The sequence below is a fragment of the Scatophagus argus genome, chromosome 12, assembly GCF_020382885.2.
Source record: "Scatophagus argus isolate fScaArg1 chromosome 12, fScaArg1.pri, whole genome shotgun sequence".
Lineage (NCBI taxonomy): Eukaryota > Metazoa > Chordata > Actinopteri > Scatophagidae > Scatophagus > Scatophagus argus.
Genome location: NC_058504.1, coordinates 549,474 through 568,951, shown reverse-complemented (window position 1 = coordinate 568,951; position 19,478 = coordinate 549,474). Strand labels below are relative to the sequence as shown.

The window sequence follows — 19,478 nt, the reverse complement described above, 5'->3', positions numbered from 1 at the left end:
GTATTTACCCCCTTGGATGCTTTTATGGCTTTAACTCTTTAATGTCAAGATGAAAACAGATTTTTATCAATTAATGTCAATCAATTAAAAATATATTCAAGTTCAAATAAACTTTATTGTCATCCTCTGCAAACAAAGTATTACAGTAGAGCGAAATGTCATTCTGACCTAATTCAGCAGAAGTCCAGCTGGTGCTCGTAGCCTCACAGTTAGCTAAATGGAGATCACTTGAAATATTTTCAGTGGTGTAACTGTAAGCAGGAATGCTGATTAAGCAGTGACTGGACCTTCCAGACTGTGGCGTCTTTATAGTGCAGTCACTTCAGACACGTTCACTGCACTCAGGTGTTCTCCATTTCGCTAACTGTGAGACTACGCGCACCAGCTGGCTGGACCTCTCAATTATGTCAGTCACTTTGAACGGGTTGAATATTGATGCTGTCATTTAGTTTACATGATATATTTTTAATTAGTTGCTTTGAAGAAATCTGTTTTGACATTTAAGAGTTTTATAGTCATGATGATTCCGTTTATAAAAGCAATAAAAAAGGAAAACATCCAAGGGAGTGAAAACTTTTTATAGGTACCACAAGAGCCAGGCTAGCTGTTTAGCCCTGCTGCCAGTCTTTATGCTAAGCTAGGCTAAGCTGTTGCGGGGGAGTAGCAAATGTCCCTTTCACTGTTTTTCAGTGGAGAGGAAAGGAAAAGAGTCAGAGAGATGGAGGAATGAAAGAGAGAGAGAAAATGAGACAGAAAGAGGAATTTAACAGATGCAAGAAAAATAACTTCCAAAAAACCTTTTCTGGGATTTTCAGATTAAAGGGGAAAAAAACAGTCAGACTTGGTGTGAGCTATTCAGATTGTATAATTATGTCCAGGAGAGCTGCAATCCCCAACACACACACACACACACACACACAACCACACACCTGAGTGTGTGGTTGTGTGTGTGGTTGATAGCAGACACACACAGCTGAACATTCGGCTCTTCTCACATGCCACAGAGGGAGGCTGCACCAGACGGGAAGCGAGCTGAGGTAAGGAGGCAAGGACAGAGGAGAAGGCAGGAGGAAAGACCTCAACCAGGTCAACCAGGTCAGAGAAGAGAACCAGGTCTGTGGCGTCGTTCGCTCGTGAATCCCTCCTCCTGAAGCTGCCAATCGGGCGCTGTCACGTGAACGTAATTCAGTGTTATCTGTCAGCTGACCTGTTTTCTCACACAACATCAGCCGTCAGTTTCGGACAAAACCAGAACTGAGAAGATTCTGAAGGGTCATCACAGGGTCCAAACGTGTGGTTTCAGTTCCACGTTTGACTTATATTATTTTGTAAATATTAAATAAAAGAACAGTTTAGTGAGCTAACATGAGAATTGTCTTCCTCTCTTCCTCTGCCTGGATGACCGTCAAACCAAGTGAACCGGTTCGCCGTTCAGGCCTCAGTGGCTCTCAGCGGCTCTGAGGAGGGCGGGGGATCAGATCACTGCTCTGAAGTCGGAGTGTGATTGGGTTTTCACTCTGTGTGGCAGATCTGGGATCAGCCTCTCAGTAATTGCACGTGGAGGTGGAGGGTTGTAACTCGACGGGCTGATAGCAATCAGACAGCGATCCAAGCAGACCTCATTTAGCCCAGATTGTAAGAGCAGTCCTGTCCGTGTCCATCATCCATCACTCCATTTTGTCCATCCGGCTCTGTGTTTCATCTCTTCAGTCTACTAATGTGCACACAGCTTCACGAAATCACACAAGAACCCCCTTCCCAGCAAAGCTTTAACGTCCAACTGGTTGCAGTGGAGGCGAAGCGTGAGGGTTAGGAAGTCTGAAGTTTCTCTTCAGGCGAGTCTGCCTCGGCAGGCGGGCTGCTGGTTCGGAAGTAAAACCTGAAAACGGAACTGAATTCTGAAGCACAAATAGATTTTTGATGAATTGCGAATGAAATGGAAACACTGAACCATTCAGACATTATTGGAATCTTTTTCAAAATATGGAATATTGATTCAGGCTCACTCACTCATTCACTTTGCTCCTGCAGACGGTGAGTATAAATGATTGAGTAATCATGCTTGTATCAGGGTTTAGTCCGCCATGATAGTGTGGTCTGTGGGCGTCTTTTGCGATAGTTGAGGTTAAAAGAAGCCCACTTGTAGGTTATCAGTTTGAAAACCTGGTCAGATGGCGACCAGAGGATCGATCAGATGTGAACTCCTCCATCTTTTAAAGCTGAAGAAAACACTTTTCTTCACATGTCAAATCAGTTGCACTTTCTTGAATCACATATTTACTTTCTCCTGGAGGTGATGAGGAAGGGACAGGTGAGACGAATTAGCAATCCTGTCTGTGAAGACTCTCAGTTGTCCAGGTCCTAGAGCCGAGTAAAGGCAGCTGGACTCGGTCGTAGATGTTGAAGACATTTCGGCTTCTTCAGTTCTTCAGAAGTCAAGAATCTGTGACCAAGTCCAAGTGTCTTTATTCATTGACTGCTAAGTGGACGTTTAGCAGTCAAAAAGATGGGAAGGAGACAACGCAAAACATGACACATAAATGAGGTTGTCACTTGAGGAATGATCCGGCGGGTGATGAAAGTCAAACTCTGAACATCTTTCACACTTTGCCCCCCCTCAGGTGTCCTACGTCAAAGCCATCGATATCTGGATGGCCGTATGTCTGCTGTTCGTGTTCTCGGCCCTGCTCGAGTACGCCGCCGTCAACTTCATCGCCCGCCAGCACAAGGAGCTGCTGCGCTTCAGACGGAGGCGACGACACATGAAGGTGAACACGCTCGGTCACGTCTGTGCGGGAATCAAACATTTTTCATCCACATTTACATTCCACAGAGAGCTCAGTCGAAGGGTTTCTGATTCACGTGGCAAACCAGATTCTCAGTAACAAAATGAAATGTTTTTTAAAGAACACACGAACTCAGGAGGCTCATTTGTTCTCAATCCCAAAATGATTTGGGAATCAAACTTGACTGAGCCACAAACTTCCATTTCAGTCTCTTAAATCCTTCAAACAACAAGAACAAAAAGTAACCAGAAAAACCAACAGTCCAGTAGTTGTTGTCTCTGCTGTCCAAACAGAACAGAAAGAAAAAGTCTGAAAGTAGAACAAAATGTGTTTTTTAAGGGATGAGTAGCAGCAAACCCTCTGCTGCTGAGCACCTTGTGCTTTAAACAGAATAAAACACTTGAGCTTGTTGGGTTGTTGAGGTGACCGTAGAACCAGAATGCAGTCCTGCGTTCGTCCGTCCTCGAGCCCTGAGGAAAGTCCATGTGATAATGTGTGTGTGTGCTGCTCATCGCTGGCGGGGCGTCTGTGTTTCATGGGAGGAGCAAACAGAGGTTCAAGGAGGCTCGTGATGGACTCGCAGGCCAGAGGACGAGGGAAACGAGCAGCGTGGAGTCCTTGGTCCTTAGACCGCTCTGAAAAAATAACATCTGAATGAAGTTTGGGAAAGAAAGAGGAAGCTTGTGGTGATGTTTATCTGCTCAAAATGTGATAACCCTTTTTCTTAGCAAACAGCAGGAGGCGTTTTGTGTTTGTGAATGTTTGTGTCTTTGAACTGTGCTTTAAGCCGCTAACTTGGCCACAGCAGCGATTAGAAACCTCAACAATCGGTGCCACCTCCATCCACCTTTTTCTTTTTATTAACTGTCTGACTGCTTCTGATGAAATGAAGATGAAGAGCAGCCCTGGTCCGTTTGTTTTATTTCTCCAAACTTTGGATATGTTTAGTAAAAATGACAAAGTGCCGCGTCAGTTTTTCCCTGGAGGATTGTTGAGACATCAGAGTTCTTTCTTTCACTGGCTTTGTCTCCGAAGCATTTAATCCGGCAGTTCTGTCCGTCCAGTCGGATTCAGCGGCCTCAGGCTGCTGTATTGAGTGAGGAGTAAAAGCTGTCAGGCCCACAGGGAACACTGAAGTGCTGGTGGTTTGTGTGTTTGTGTGGGTGGAGGCCAACAAAGCACAAACGGCCACAGGAAACGCATCGACGAGCCTGCAGTAAACTGTGTGTCCTGGCTGTGTGTGTTCCTGTATTCGCAAGGACCTCGTGTCCTCACAAGCCGGGTGAGGTGACGTTGGCGCTGCAAAGTGAGGATGTCGTGGCAGGTCTGGATTCAGTTGTTTTATTTTGTGGGCGGAGTCCCGATCAGGCGGAGGTTGGAGGCGAATTCATGAAAATTTAATTCACAGACGAGACGCTGAAACGCGTGAGATGCTGAAACTAGCAAATGTTTCCCATTTTTCCAGCTTCACAGTGACTTGAATGGTGTGATGAGATTTTCTTGACTTTTGAGCCTCATCTGTTGGATAAAAACTTGGATTTTATCATTTTATCAAAAAAAATTCAACAATCAAAGATCAACACAGATTTGAAAAAAAGGAAAATCAATAATCATATAAAATCAAACGAATACATTTCTTCATAACTTTTGTCATCTTCTTGCAACCACCATTTTAAACAACTGAGCCGAGGCAGACTGCGTTTGAGTGAGTACTGGCATTTATTTTTGGAAACTTAGAACGTTTGCTTTGCAACGTGTTGTTTTAAATGTTTGTTTCCTTCCAAATCAACATTTTAATGAAGCTGCTGTTGCAGCTCAGAGTTCTTTTAGAAATACATCTTTTAATCCCATCAAATAAGTGCTGCAGCACACACTGGACGGAGCAGGCTTTACTTTACTTCCTTTATAATGCAGTGAATTCTGAGCAGCAGTAACGACACTTTGACTCCAGAAATGGACTGAATAGAATATTCTGTGGTAACATTAAATCTGAGATGGCACCGCTGCCACCAATCCAATGCAATGCAAACAGTTCAATTCAACCAAAGTTACCTCATGACACTTTTAGAGCAGGTCGGGACCAAAATCTTTAATTATTCTTTAATTATCCAAATTAAAGGATGAAAACGAATCACGATGTGTCCTATGTTTCCTGTAAAATAAAAGCAGCGATGGGAAAATAAATGAGGAAGTTTGAGGAGGACTGTAAAGCTGTTGTAGTAATCCCCTGAGTCGTGGTGGCAGGTGAAGGGGTAGATTAGCAGTCCAGCTGCCGCCACACTTTCAGGTGAATCACGCATTAAAGCCTGTCCCTCGCCCCGGCAGCAGGAGGAGAGAGCAGGACCACCGCTGGCTCAGGATTGACCCACATCTGGCACACCAAACACGGTTCATTTGTTTCTGCTCAGAGGACGAAAGCAGGAGGTGAATTTAGGCCATCGGCCGTTATGTAACTTGAGTTGTGTTGATGAAGGAGCTCGTCTGTTCGGCTAAAAAATCCACCCGGTGACAGAATTCCTGTTCCTGTTTAAAAACAGCGAAGGTTGGGTACATATCAGCATGTGCTGTTAATGTTCAGGACTAAAGCTGGGCTTTGGTTGGTGTTGCATTTGTGTATGTGAACACACACTCAGACAGTTACTTCTGCCTTTTCACACACGGAGAAGAAATAAAAATACTCACAGCACCGTCAGCCGAATGACAGACAGGTTACTGAAGGAGGAAACGTCCTCTAATGAAGCGTGAAAACACTTAAAGCTTCGCGTCAGGGGAACGAGACGAACGCAAACGGCGTATTTCGGGGATTAAGTACAGCACAAAAAAACACAAGTCGAGATATGCTCCTCCAGTGTTCCCAGAAAACTGCAGGGCCAACAAATCAACCGCCTTTCATCTCATTTTCATATTAGATTAAAACCAAACGGGAAGTAGTGCTTTGCGTCGTAGGCTACAGTCGGCACACAGCTAGCTTAGCATGAAAGTTACTCAGAAGACGTGTAGCATTTCATGATCTGATCACGTTTTGGAATCAAAACCAATCACAGTTTGAAATGTAACCGGTCACTACATCCATTCCAAGCAAGGCTGTAAGAAGGACAGGATGTCCCCCTGAAGAGTCGGGGTCCGAAGAGTAAAGAAGGATAAGAATGGAGGAACGCGTACTTTAACGTTCCACTGCTGGTGCTCAGACACGACTCGTTAAGGAGCTTTTCTTTTCCCAGCAGAAAATGTGAGGAGCAGTAAAAGGACTTCTGAGGACACTCAGAAAACACTCAGAGGAATGGGAGGTATTTGCATGTGAAGCAGGATTTTGCCGACAGGGTTGCATAATTTGTTTAAATGTAGGAATCATTCAGAAGGTGTAAAGCTGTTTTAAACTTGGCTCCCTGGGCCTTTTTTACTTTAATTCAAGTACAATAAAAATCTGAAGCTTAAGATTCATTATTAAAAGTGTGAGCACCCCCAATGAGATCATCGCCATTAATCCCAACCTCTCGGCTGTGGTGAAACCTCACCGACACTCGGTGAAAGAGAGAGGCAGTCACACATCGTTAATTAACCTCTCCGGCCAGTCCTGCTAATGTGAGCCTAATGTGATCCACAGCTCTCCATTACGACTCGGAGAGGCATATCAGTCAGGTTTCAGCTCGCCGCAGAGGAAACTGTCACCGCTAACGACCCCGCAGAGCGGCCGAGGTGCTGCTGTCGGCCGGGAACACGAGGAACTGCAACAGGGAAACAGTCTCTGTTACCGGCATCCAGCAGATCCAGTATCCAGAACCCAGTATCAGAGGAATTACTGTCAGCTGCAAATGTACAACCAGGGCCAACATCCAGTGTCTGTGCAAGAAGTAGAAAAATACAGATCTGTCAGCACCTGCAGCTGTAAACATAATCTTTGTGTTTTAGTTGCCTAAATCCAATCCAGCCTTTTACATTATATTCATTTAGCCGACGAGGCACCCTATACAGGCAAAAGTACTGGAATAGGCCTCTTTATTTATGAATCCAGGTGTGGTATGGACCTGTTTCTCAGGCTTTGGACTCGGCCCCTGACTTCCAGTGAAGGGAAATCTTAATGCTTCAGCACACCAAGACATTTTGGACAATGCTATGCTTCCTACTTTGAGACTGTGAGCCAGGCCTTTTGGTCCAACATCAGTGTGTGACCTCACAAATGCTCTACTGCATGAATGGGCACAAATTCCCACAGAAACACTCCAACATGTTGTGGAAAGCCTTCACAGAAGAGTGGAAGCTGTTAGAGCTGCAAAGCTGTCTGTGTGTTTACAATGAGACGTCATTAAAGTCCCTGTTGGTGTGATGGTCAGCTGGCCCAATACTTCTGTCCATATAGCATATAAAGTTCTTCAACATTCAGATCCGTGTTCCACCAGACCAAAGAGCCACAGGGCTGCAGGTACATCAGGTAACACATAGATGCACTGCGAACTGAGAGAGACGGCGAGCATTTAAGTGATTATTGATAAAAATCTTGTCCCCATAATCTTTTCTGGTGAAGTCACAGTCTCACTGTCAGCAAGACAAGCTTGATAGCTTGCTGTCATTGATGAGAACATGAGTCCCATACCGACACAAGGTCCAGGTTCACGTGCAGCTCGGCCCAGATCTTTGGTGCTCTGTTGAATTTATGTTTGTCAGGATTGTGTTTAAATACAACGAGCCATTACAACCACCAGCACCAGCGAGGACTTTGTTTGCACCAACGCGTCTTTAATTTTCGTACAGCACTTGTGTCAGCGTGGCAGGACGTCATGGATCAGAGCAGTGCGTCCCCGCAGGGATTTGTTGACTGTGACTACAGCTGTGATGCTCTAATGCCTGACTGAAGGGTTTTGTGGCTCACGGGTCGTTTTCTGCAAGTCCAAGTCAAGTCTCAAGTCTCTTACTGTTGTAATGAGTGTTCTGTAATCCGCTGCATGTCATCCGGTCAGGGCACTGCACCACACTGAGAGGGAAGTAGCAGGATGTCCAAGTGGATCCTGAGATTCCTGGAAGAAAAGTCAAGCTGTTCAGAGGATCATCTGTTTGATCTGAGTGCTGGCTGAACTTCAGAGCTCTGCGGTCCCACCGTCTCTGCTCTGAAATGAACACAGAGCTGCGCCTTCTCTCTCTGTCGTTGCAGTGCAGGTAGCTGCAGCAGCGTTTGTGTTAGTCCCAGTTGTGCTGATTTCTGTGGTTTCCACCCTGATGCATTTATTGATTCATTAGTGACACTGATAGTCCAGATCGGACTGAGGCTGCCTGCTTCAGAAGGCTGTCTAATTAGGACGACCGAGCGAGAGGGCATCAAATAGACAGGTACCGCAGCCCTGGGAGAGGAGGGGGGAAGGGGGGGGCTAAAGAGTGGAGCGACACCCCCCCCTGCTGGGGGAGAGAAACTACTGCAGAGGGATCAGATCAATAGCGCCACTCATCCTTGAAGGAGAGGCCGCCTGGCAGCAGCCGGCTTGTTTAACACAGACGAGCTCTCCAGACTGAAAAAGAGAGAGCGTCTTTAGGAATCAAAGGGAAGTGGAACATTACCGCCTCTCGCCTCCGTCTCAGTCAGGACTGTCTTCACTGTGTCCTCGCTGCTGCTGCTTCTGAAGGAGCAGAATGCAGATTTTTAGATCAAGACTTCATGAAATAAATCATTTGTGAGCATTTATCCCTTCTGGATAAAGTCATGTCGGATGCATCAGAAATAAGCGGCCTACATGAGAAAACCCTTCCAGTATCACAGAAGTACATGAAAGCGTGTTTCATTTGGCCTGAAGGAGGCGAGCGACCAAAGCCTGACGACTGTCCTCTGTCACTTCAGCAACACGAGGACAGAAACGAGAGAGGCCACGGAGCCTCCGGCTGCCCCCCCAGCAGCCCCCCCCCATGACTGCAGATGACATCCCGCTGTTTAACAATGACAGCTCCTTATCAGGGCAGCCGACTTCCTGATTGATCGGCTGTAATCAGCTCATTAGCTGTGATTAGGCATTCGGCGGGGGGAAGCTCCACATGCTGCTGGCTGGCTCAGAGAGTGTGGGGGATTAGGAGGCTGATCAGGGATCTCCGCAGGCTGAACTCGACCTTCAGACTGACTCTGACCAGGCTCTCCATGTTTTACGCCACTAAAGGGTTCACCTTTTGGACTCACTTCAAGTCTTTTCCACTGGGTTTTAGATTTCGTCATGAAGCACGCACTGAGAAAACACTATTCATCTGAAAATAGTCTCTAACAATATTTTCTCCAACTTGGAAAACTTAGATTGAGCAGCTGCTTTAGGAAAGGACTGAACTATTTTAGAAAATGGAGTTAAACATTTGCATTAGAGTGAGATTTAAATGATAGGATCTGTCAACAGAAACTGAATTACAAACTGCTCATTAAAGCTGTGGTTTTAGCTGATTCAGACTCAGCATGAAGGACGTTGTTTTCATTGGGCCCATCTGACACCAAAGGCTCAATTTAACCCCACATTAAGCCGTGAAGTCGACCCTAACTGACATTTAAACATCAGATTTAATGCATGAAGCCAAAGGTGGCTTTGCTCAAACGTCAGATCAAAAGCTGAAAGAGAAAGATGAGAAGGAGCAGCACATCATGTGGATGAAGATGATTCCAGGTCAGCGCGTTGATGAGCAGGAGACATTAACACAGCAGGATTTAAGGCAACCAGGGGAAACAAACAGAACAGCGAGGGAGAAAAGAGAGCAGGGATGGACGGGCGGCTCGTCGATTATTACTTCACCGAAAAATGGCTGCCACAACTCGTTTCTGTCCAACTGTATGCAGAATTTCTGATTAGTGAATGACAAAAGCTTCACAGGCCGACTGGCCCAGTCAAGCAAAACTCTTTTTTTAAAATATCTTTTTAGGTCGGGCACAGACCGAAGAGAAGATTTTTAAATTCACATCTATCAGAATCTGACTGTCGACATATCGATACTGAAACATCCTACAGAACGTCAAATGGCCTTGATGGAGGAGAGAGGCAGAGGGGAGAACGGGAAAAGAGCGGGGGGAGGTTTGAGATGAATCCACCGGAAAATGGATCAGCAAAGGCAAATTTCTAATATATTTCCTTCCCCCGCTGCTCGGCCAGAATTGCTTCAAGTGGGGGGGGGGGGTCATAAATCGAGGCGAGGAATTCCTCCTCTGGCCTCCTTCAGGGGAGACTGATGCCGGCGTTAGTTGAGGCCGACACCTCTCTGAATCGTGTTTCATGCAAATGTGGGTCTCTAAAACAGGTATCTCAGGGTAATATTTGCAGAGGAGATGGTGGAGGATAGCAGCCCGATGCAGTTTGCTTGTCTGCTTCCTGCTAATCTGCTCGATTAATCTCGTCGGCAGAGGCAGAGACATTAGCGCTTCAATCGAGACGGGAAAGCATGATGGATGAGTGGGCTGAGCGCACCTCCTGCTTTCTTCTTCTCCTCTTCTTCCCCCTTTCTTCCATATTTCTTTACTTTCACTTTTTAAATAATGTTTGCTCTCTGTCTCTTTTCCATCCTCTTCTGTTTTCCTTTTCTCTGCTTCATAATTTCTCCTTCTGTCAGGATTTCTTCTTTCTTTCTTCTGTCTTTTCCTTCTCTGTTTCACTTTCCTTTTATGTAAATCATCATGAATAAACAGCATAAAAATGCAAAATCAATGGTGCAGCTGTTCCTTCAAAAGCACCTTCAGTTGTCCCAGTTATGGATGATACACTATACAGACAGAAGTATCCAGACACCCCTCTTCATGGGGCCGTTGTTCAGGGTTTGAGCTGCAAAGCTGTCTGTGTGTTTAGAATGAGACGTCCCTGCTGGTGTATCAGTCAAGTGTCCCAATACTTTTGTCCATATACTGTCTCTCCAGTCCTCAATGTAATGAATCATCTGAGCCTTTCATTCGGTTTTCTGACATGCTTCTTTTCCCTGAACAGAGTCTGTCAGGCAGCATGGCTTCCTTGTTCCTCCTTGACTGTTCTCCTTCTCTTCCTCCTCTCTTTCCTTTCTTCAACGCACTTCCTCATCCTCCTCCCTGCATTGTACTCCTCATTGCGTCTCCTCCTCACGTCCCTTCACCCTCCACATTAATCACATGGCAGGGAGAATAAAGCAGTGCATCTGTAATAGTTTAGCAGCGTCAACGAAGGACAGCCAGAGGTCGGCTAGCATGGTGGCTAATGTGTGTGTGTGTGCGCGCGCACATGTATTAACAGTAATAGATAGGTTGGTGTGCATTCAAGGACAGAACGAGGACATGGGGTGCTAAAAATGGATCGCTACCTGGTGGTCAGACACACACACACACATGCATCTGTAGACACACGCACACGTACGAATGCCGGACATACCAGCACACACTCCACACGCACATGCATGCACATAAAAGTAAGAAATTTCCCTGTGGTCCATTTGATCTGATTTTTAGGAACATTTTTCAGTCATTTTAATGACTGATATTGATTGATTGGTTTGTTGATCATTTATTTTGCTTCTTTCCCCACTGTTGGAAACTCGACCAGCAGCAGAGAGCTGAGCTGAGATGATTTGTTGTTGCTGCAGAGGTTTTGCGTCAGTCGTTAAGGTCTCGCGCTGCCAACAGTTCCTCCTCCTCCTCCTGCTGCAGGCTGCGTTCCTGCTTGTTTTCTGGTCTCAAAATGCCCCCCCCCCCTTTTTTACCCACAATGCACCGAAAAGATTTCTCGCTGATAGGCTGCTGCCAGCTTCCCACAGCGGCCCAGAGGGAACATGAGCTGCATTCATGCGTGACATTTTTGACATCGTCTGTTTTTTATCAAAAATGTGAATCCAAACAAAGAGGAGTCCTAATCATCTTCTAGTCAGATAATTTTTAATTTCACGGATGTTGTTTTAACTTTGAAGGGCGCTCAGGAACACACACACACACACACACACACACACACACACAAATCCATTGTGGTGTTTGTGTTGGAGTCTCTAAACCAGATAAGGAAGTCATTGTGTCTCCCATAATGAAAAGGCAGGGTGACGGTTCAGATAGGACCTCCAATATCTCAGCAGGTCTCAGTGAAAACGTCACGCACACGCCATAACCTTGAGTGCGGCGCACGTCAGTCAATCCAATCCATTCGTGCTCCCCCAACTCACCCCCTCACTCACTTTGACGGGTGAGATAAACTTGCTCGCCGTTCAGCTTCAGCTTGTGTCGCTGACTTTTACAAAGGGGAGATACCAGCTGCAAGATAACAGCTCATTTATGAATCCACCGTGTTCTCCTCCTGTGTGACCCCACCTGTCCAGGTGCACACAGCCACCACGCCGAGCAGGTACAACAAATGGGTGGGTGGTGAAAGGACGACTAAAGACGGATCAGCTCGAAGCTCTTTGCAGTTTGTTTTTCTCTTCATACATTTAAAATTCTCTCCCATACAGTAGTTTGTGCTTGCGAGTCAACTGAGATGCCACGATCTTCTCAGCTCAAATAACTGCTTCAGTGCATGACATGAGAGCTCCCCCTGGTGGCTGGCTGCAGTACAGCTCATAAGCCCCTCCCCCTCCACGTTAGCAGATGGGACATGGGCTAAACTAAATTCTAAGTAGCACAAAGTACATGTGAAATAAATTTTTCCCAAAGATGGTTTCTGTCATTTTAGGTAGTTCTTATCACACTGATGTTTGTTCAAAAGTTCATTTCTCCGATTGGTTTGGTTTTAATTAGTTATTGATGCTATCAAAAAAAGGGGGGCCAACACCCATGTGACTCTATCAGGAGGGTGGAAACTCTATACCATGGCTCCACCTCCTGATTAGTACTGCACAGACTCTGGCTCCAAATGATGTCATCAGAATTAGATAGCAGCACTCAAATGGAATATGTGGCATCTCTGCTCTCTTTAAATGTTTCGGTGGTTGTTGCAGTAGCTTCTGATCTGTTGCGATTTATTTCTTTTGACTGACAACAGATGTAATGTGTTATTTACACTTGTGTCTTGCGTATCTAATAGCTGTTGAAACAGAAAATCGGAAGACATTTTGATTTAACGAGCTGTTAGCTTTAGCTGTTAGGTTTATTTCCTGTATTTCCTTTTTTGCTGGAGATTAGCTGTTTCTACCCAGTCTTTGTGCTAAGTTAGGCCAAATATGTCCTATACCAGTCCAACAGGCAGAACCGAAACTAATGTTTGGGTTAGAGTGTGTTGTTTTCTTCATCGAATTCCCAGAGAGACAGCAAAGAACAAAGTCAGGGTATTCCTGAAATATGCACATTTAGATCTAATTTACTCAGAACAAACTGAATCACTCATTGTAGAAGTAGAAGTAGAGTAAAAGCAGAAGTCTTTATTGTCACTATACAAGTACACTGACATGTTCGGAGCAGGCCACCGGATGAGTAAGAAGAAGAATCAGCTTTATTGACAGTATATATATTTTTACATACACACACTGAATTCTTCTGTATTTGACCCATCCTTAGTTGAACACACACATGCAACACCCGGCAAATTACATGCAGTGAAACACACACAGGAGCAGTGGGCAGCACCAAGCGCCCGGGGAGCATATTGGGGGGGGGGTTAAGTGCCTTGCTCAAGGGCACATCAGCCAGCTAATGGAGGGGGGGGGGGCATTCAGAGCATTTTTTTTCTGCATTAATCGCTCCACCACACCCAAATTTTTCCTGCCCGTCCGGTGGGGGAATCGAACCGGTGACCCTCCGATCACAAGCCGTTTCTCCAACCTCTAGGCCACGGCTGCCCCAGAAGCAGTAGATGAGAGCAGTTAAAGAGAATAAAGTTTCTAAAATGTACAACAATATATACAGCTAAAAAATATAAAACAGACAGCTGTAGCTAAGAAAAATGTGCAAAAAGTTGCACGAAATAAATAGATAAGGCAGTGGTATTGCACGACAGTAATATTATTGCGCAACAGTACAATACGACAGAGTATTGCACAGCAGAGTAGTGCTGGTATACAATGAGGTGAAATGTAGCAGTAGAGGTAGACCATTAACAGTGACCGTTGCACAAGACCCATGAGTGCTGGGGTTAAAGCGTTGAATGTGTGTGCCCAGGGTGGACATGGCGGGTGCAGCAGTTCCTGGGATAGTGAGGAGGGGAAAGGTGGGACAGAGAGCTCAAAAGTCTGATGGCGGCGGGGTAGAAACTGTTCTTAAGTCGCGTTGTCCGGGTGCGTGTAGTCCTATAGCGCTTCCCGGATGGCAGCAGAGTGAAGAGTCTGTGATCTGGGTGGGTGTGGTCCTTCAGTGTGTTTTCTGCTCTGCCTGCACACCGTGGGTGGTGTACCTCCTCTAGTGTCGGGTAGCTGGGTGCCACTGATCCACTGGGCAGTTTTGATGATGCGTGGAGGGCCTTCTTATTGTCCAAGGAGCAACTGGAGTACCGAGCTGTTATGCAGTACATGATGACGGATTCGATGGAGTACTTGCAGAAGTTGATCAGCAGTTATTGTGGTAGCTGAGCCTTCTTCAGGGTCCCCAGGAAGTGGAACCTCTCGGCACCCTTCTTGGCCACTGCAGATGTGTTGGTGGTCCATGACAGGTCTTGGCTAATGTGCACTCCCAGGAATCTGAAGCTCCGGACTACCTCCACTGTCTCCCCTGTGATGTTGATGGGTTGATGGTCGCCCTGGGGCCACCGTCTGTAATCCAAGATCACCTCCTTTGTCTTCATGGAGCTTGGGGCTAGGTTGTTGTCATGGCTCCAACATTCCAGGTGCCCCACCTCCTCCCTATAGGCTATCACAGTGGTGTCGTCTGCAAACTTCACAGTCTTGTTGGTATTTTGCATAGGAACGCAGTCATGTGTGAAAAGGGAGTAGAGGACGGGGCTCAGCATGCATCCCTGAGGTGCGCCCATGTTCAGGGTGATGGGTTTGGAGCAGTGTTTGCCCATGCACACAGACTGAGGTCTGGTGCTCAGGAAGTCCAGGATCCATCTGCAAAGATGAGAGCAGAGTCCAAGGTCATTTAGCTTTACGGCCAGCTTGACGGGGGTGGTGTTAAAGGCGGAGCTGTAGTCGATGAACAACATGCTCATGTAGTTGTTTGGTTCCTCCAGGTGTGAAAGGGCAGTGTGAAGGGGCAGTGAGATGGCGTCCTCTGTCTCGCTGCCTCGCACTTCATCATCATCATCAGCTCGTGCTGTTTGATTTATAGGAATCCAAACTAATCAGTGTTTGTGGAGCTGCAGGAAATAAAGTTTAAAGCTGAATCAGGAATGTGAACAAACAACTTTACTTCACACACCCTTCATTTTCACTTCATGTCATGTGCAGTATTTTGTTTCCATGTCTGAATCCTCACTAAGATACACACACACACACACACACACCTCCAACAGTAACGTCTTTCTCTGGTTCCTAACAGCCTGAGTCTTGGCCTGTGTTGCAGGAGGATGAGACAGGCGAGGGTCGCTTCAGCTTCCCTGGCTACGGCATGGGCCCCGCCTGCCTGCAGGCCAAAGACGGCATGGCCATCAAGGGCAACAACAACAATGCCCCGGCATCGGCCGCGCCTGAGAAGAGCATCGAGGAGATGAAGAAGCTGTTCATCAGCAGGGCCAAGCGCATCGACACGGTGTCCCGCGTGGCCTTCCCACTCGTCTTCCTCATTTTTAACATTTTCTACTGGATCATTTACAAGATCATCCGCAGCGAGGACATCCACAAGCAGTAGTTGTGAGGCGGAGGAGGAGGAGGAGTGCAAAGAGGAGAATGCAGAGAAGGAAATGGAAAAAGAAAAAGATGACTTAGATAGGTGATACCATCGCCAATTTTCTCACATGAACCACGCTGTCCTTCATCCTCTACCTTTTTGGTTGAGGGCAGTCATCCTCCCAGCCCTCCCTGACACCTATTAGACATTATTTGAGATATTTATTGCGTTCTTTTCCCTTTACTCTCCCCTCCTGCCCAAATCCCATCCCCATTCCGTCTCTTGACACCTCCTGAATACCCCGGACCAGTGCAATAGCAATGCAGTGAAATGCATGATATTTGAATGTGGCAATATATTAATGAAAAGATGAAAAAGTAAACCCAGACTCTGTCGGCACACCCTACAAACTGTGTGGGAGTGGACAGACCGGAAGGAAAGAAGACTATGTTGTGATTTTAGATATGTAGCTGTATATGAAGTGACGTCGGGTCGGGGTGGGGGGAGCATACCGCAGTGTAATATACTCATATATCTGTCATAAATGGGGGGGAAAAGAACTTCTGGAAATTAGGGATTTTTTTTTCACCCAAAAAAATGGGAAGGCAGGCGGATCGGTGCTTCCATTCAATAAGGCCATGCGAGGGTCACGCATTCTATTTATCCAGATTTTGCTTCAGTGTGTATCGCGAGCACTCCTCGGAGCTTTTTCCTCGCCGCCCTGCCGCCAACACCACGACACCTCGAACTGCAGCGACACTTTGCTGCTGCTGTCAGTCATTCTACAGGACAAAAGAAAAAAAAACAATCACCGCACGAGCAGTGCTGAAGAATCTGAGACAAAATATCTCACGTGTCTGTGATGTTCCCCCACTTGTCGCTCATTTAACTCAAATTGCATTGTTTTTGGTTTATTTACGTGTCGAGTAAAACACGTTGCTTGCGGTTTTCGTCAGGAGGTGGGAAATGGTTCGACGTTGGATGGACTGACGTCTTCTCACAGGCTTCTTCTTCTGGGTTTCTGAGTTTGATTTCAGCGACTTGATCCTGGACAGGAAAGTGCAGCATTTGTTTTCCTTGTTGTGTTCATTGGGACTGAACCACAGATATGTTTACATCTTATTAGTGCTTCCTTGCTTTGACCCCCGCCTTAATGTGACCCTGTCCACCCCTCCCAGCTGAGAGGACACCTGTAGTAAATGATAATAGCACCTATCTGTATTTCCATCTTGTTCATATGCACCAGCCGTTGCTGCAAACTCCATCATGTGTGAAAACAGGAATTTATTTTGTCATCGCCATGTTGGACAGGATTTGAACATTTAACAGTTCAGTTGGTTTGATTGATGATTTATCAGGTGACCCTTTTACATTGCGCCAGGCTTCTCTATGCAATGATCAGTATATGCAAATATGATTTGTCCTTCCTTTTCGCAGCTTTACCTCTTGTTTCACTGCTAACCACTGAACAAGTCTGTCAGGCTCACTGCTAACTGCTGGAGGGGATGGAGACGACAAAGTGATCAAACTGTTCCGGCGCATGCAGATTAACGCACAGAAAAATGTTTTGTATAGTCGAACTTATCAGCCAAACCTCGGAGCCAGTTAGAAACTGAAACACACACGCGTGTTTCTTATTTTTTCTTCACCGTTTTTCCTCTGTTGTTTACTAAAAACAAACTTCAAAGTGATAGGGACATAGCTCGACATTTTAAGTCGGTCAGTTCAGTGCAGAGCTGAAGCCAGGAGGTGATTAGCCTAGCTTAACTTTACTGCTGTTACATTGAATAATTGTAGTGTAGCTCATCATTGGGCCGCTGGTCGAGCTGTTGGGGAGGTGTAGTTGTGAAAGTTGGAGAGATCCAGGCCAGATGTTTCCAGCTTTTATGCTAAGCTAGGCTAACAGATCCCACTCCCACACACAGCGAGGAATCGATTCATTTCACAGTAAAAGTAGAGCGCAGTGTTTTAATTTGACTTGTCACTCCTGAGCATCACATACAAGGATGAAAATAATGTTTCAGTGAAAATCTCAGTCCAACTTGGTTTTGAAGCAAAACCAAAGATGTGGGGTTTTTTTTGTTTGTTTCTCATGTTTGGTGTTTTTGTCTTTGTGCTGCTGTTGTGGTTCAATCATTTTCTGTTTGTCTTTTTAAGATGGCTGCCAGATGCAGTATTGGGTTTGATAGATTAACTCCAGATACACCAAATAAAATTCTAATTACAACTAATATGAATTATAATATAGACCTGTTATGATGAATCATTACTGCATATTCCCTCTACATTCTTGTATTGCTTCATTTTGATGTTGTTACTCTTGTTTAAATGAGATTAGAGATCCTTCTTGCTGTTATTTCAAGATGTGTGGAAGACTGATCTGAAGGGCTACGCCACGCACATCCTTCTGTTCACGTTCCAACATGTTTGAACTTTAACGAGGAAGTGCCACAGAATTCGCTTCATCCGTAAAACTATGCATTTCACACAACTCCAGTTTTCCGAGGCCATAATCCCCGTGCATACTTAATTGTTTTTTTAATTACGTGGTACCAGCAGAAACACGTCTTTGCTAAGTTTATTGACATTTAAGATGCGAACCATCGGTTTTAGCAGAGCCTGGAGGGACATGAGATGTGCCTTTCAGTTTCACGGTGGACAGAAATCAACTTTTACAGGATCTGACCTCTTTTTCAACAAGCACACAGAGGAATCGATAACTTCTCCCGATGTGTTCGTTTGCTAATTATCCCTACAGATACTGTAGGTTAGCCACATAAAGCTAATTGCTTTATGGAGTCCAAACAAGAACCAGTAAATTTACTTACTAAGAATTTTTATGCAACATCCAGATGGTCAAATTACGCCCTTTCTTTGTTGTCTTTTCACAGGTAAAGTTCGGAGAAAAGACCCGTACTCTTTCCAAAACGTAGCACAGCTTTAGCTCGTTAGCATTCCTGTGTTGGTTGACTTTAGTCCCCTCAGGGCTACAATGACAACTGAAAACTGAAACTCAATGATTTGTTTTCCCTTCGGTGCCATAGACGCTGCATCTGGAACAAAGTCAGAAGCTTCTGTCCACCGTCGCCAACAGCAGTCGTCCATTTTCTGCAGCGTACACTCATATCTTCTCGTGCCATATGGGGGGTTGAATATGCAAGTGCAAGGACCTACGAGCATATCATGCATTTATTCAACCACCATTTTTCGTGATTGGTGCCCTTCGCTTGGGTGTCGTACGTGTTGTCGTCATTTTAGAGCCGTCTCACATCGTTGTACTGATCACTGATAAACTGTTTGGGGTGGGGGTGGGGTGCACTGGGGGGGTCAAAACATGAGACACTAGGTTTGTATTGCATTACGGTACGATTATACAGACTGAACAGTGAAGGACGTGTTTTTGGACGTTTCCTTAGGATCTGAACTGGATTTTGAAGTAGCATGGTTTGATTCTATTGGGCTTTTGTTTGATTCTCTTGTATTTTATTGTATGTATTATACAATCTGATGCTCCCAGAGGGGAAAAGGAACACTCTAGTGACTCCTGAACTGCTGTGAATTAAAGGGAATATCATTATTACTATGATTATTATTATTATATATTGTTATTATTATATTTATTGATTTATTTCCTTTGCACAAGTTGGAATGGCCTTACTTTTGCTTTTACTCGCTTCAATTGTGTATTGGCACAAAGTGCACCTGTTTTGATTTGCAGAAATGACAGCACTCATTACAACGCTTATAATCTCAGAGTGCACAATGAAGCAGGATGAAAAAAAAAGTTCAGCAAATCCTTTTTATTTTTCATTAATCTGAGAAACAATATTTTGCATGAATATAAATGCAATGGCAGATATTTTGGCTTGTACAAAAAAAATGTGAAGCAATTTGAAGAGAAAAAAAGAATGTACCATTTCTGCTATATCTGTATATATCGAAATATTTATTGAAATATGTCATACTACTAATTCTATTAATGATTAAAAGGTTTTCTGAACAAAAATCTCTTTACCTGTTTTTGAACATTGTCAAGGTTGTTGGAG

General features: G+C 45.2%; 1 protein-coding gene across 2 annotated transcripts in view; it reads left to right on the top strand.

The window, feature by feature from the left end:
- Nucleotides 1-18,734, top strand: part of glra1 (glycine receptor, alpha 1) — a 69,375-nt gene extending 50,641 nt beyond the window's left edge. For both annotated transcript variants that reach the window (XM_046406837.1, XM_046406838.1), the window contains 2 exons: nucleotides 2,622-2,768; nucleotides 15,169-18,734. In XM_046406837.1, coding sequence (XP_046262793.1) covers nucleotides 2,622-2,768; nucleotides 15,169-15,453 — 432 coding nt within the window. In that variant the 3' untranslated portion in view covers nucleotides 15,454-18,734. The remainder of the gene's footprint in view (nucleotides 1-2,621; nucleotides 2,769-15,168) is intronic.
- Nucleotides 18,735-19,478: the final 744 nt, after the last annotated feature.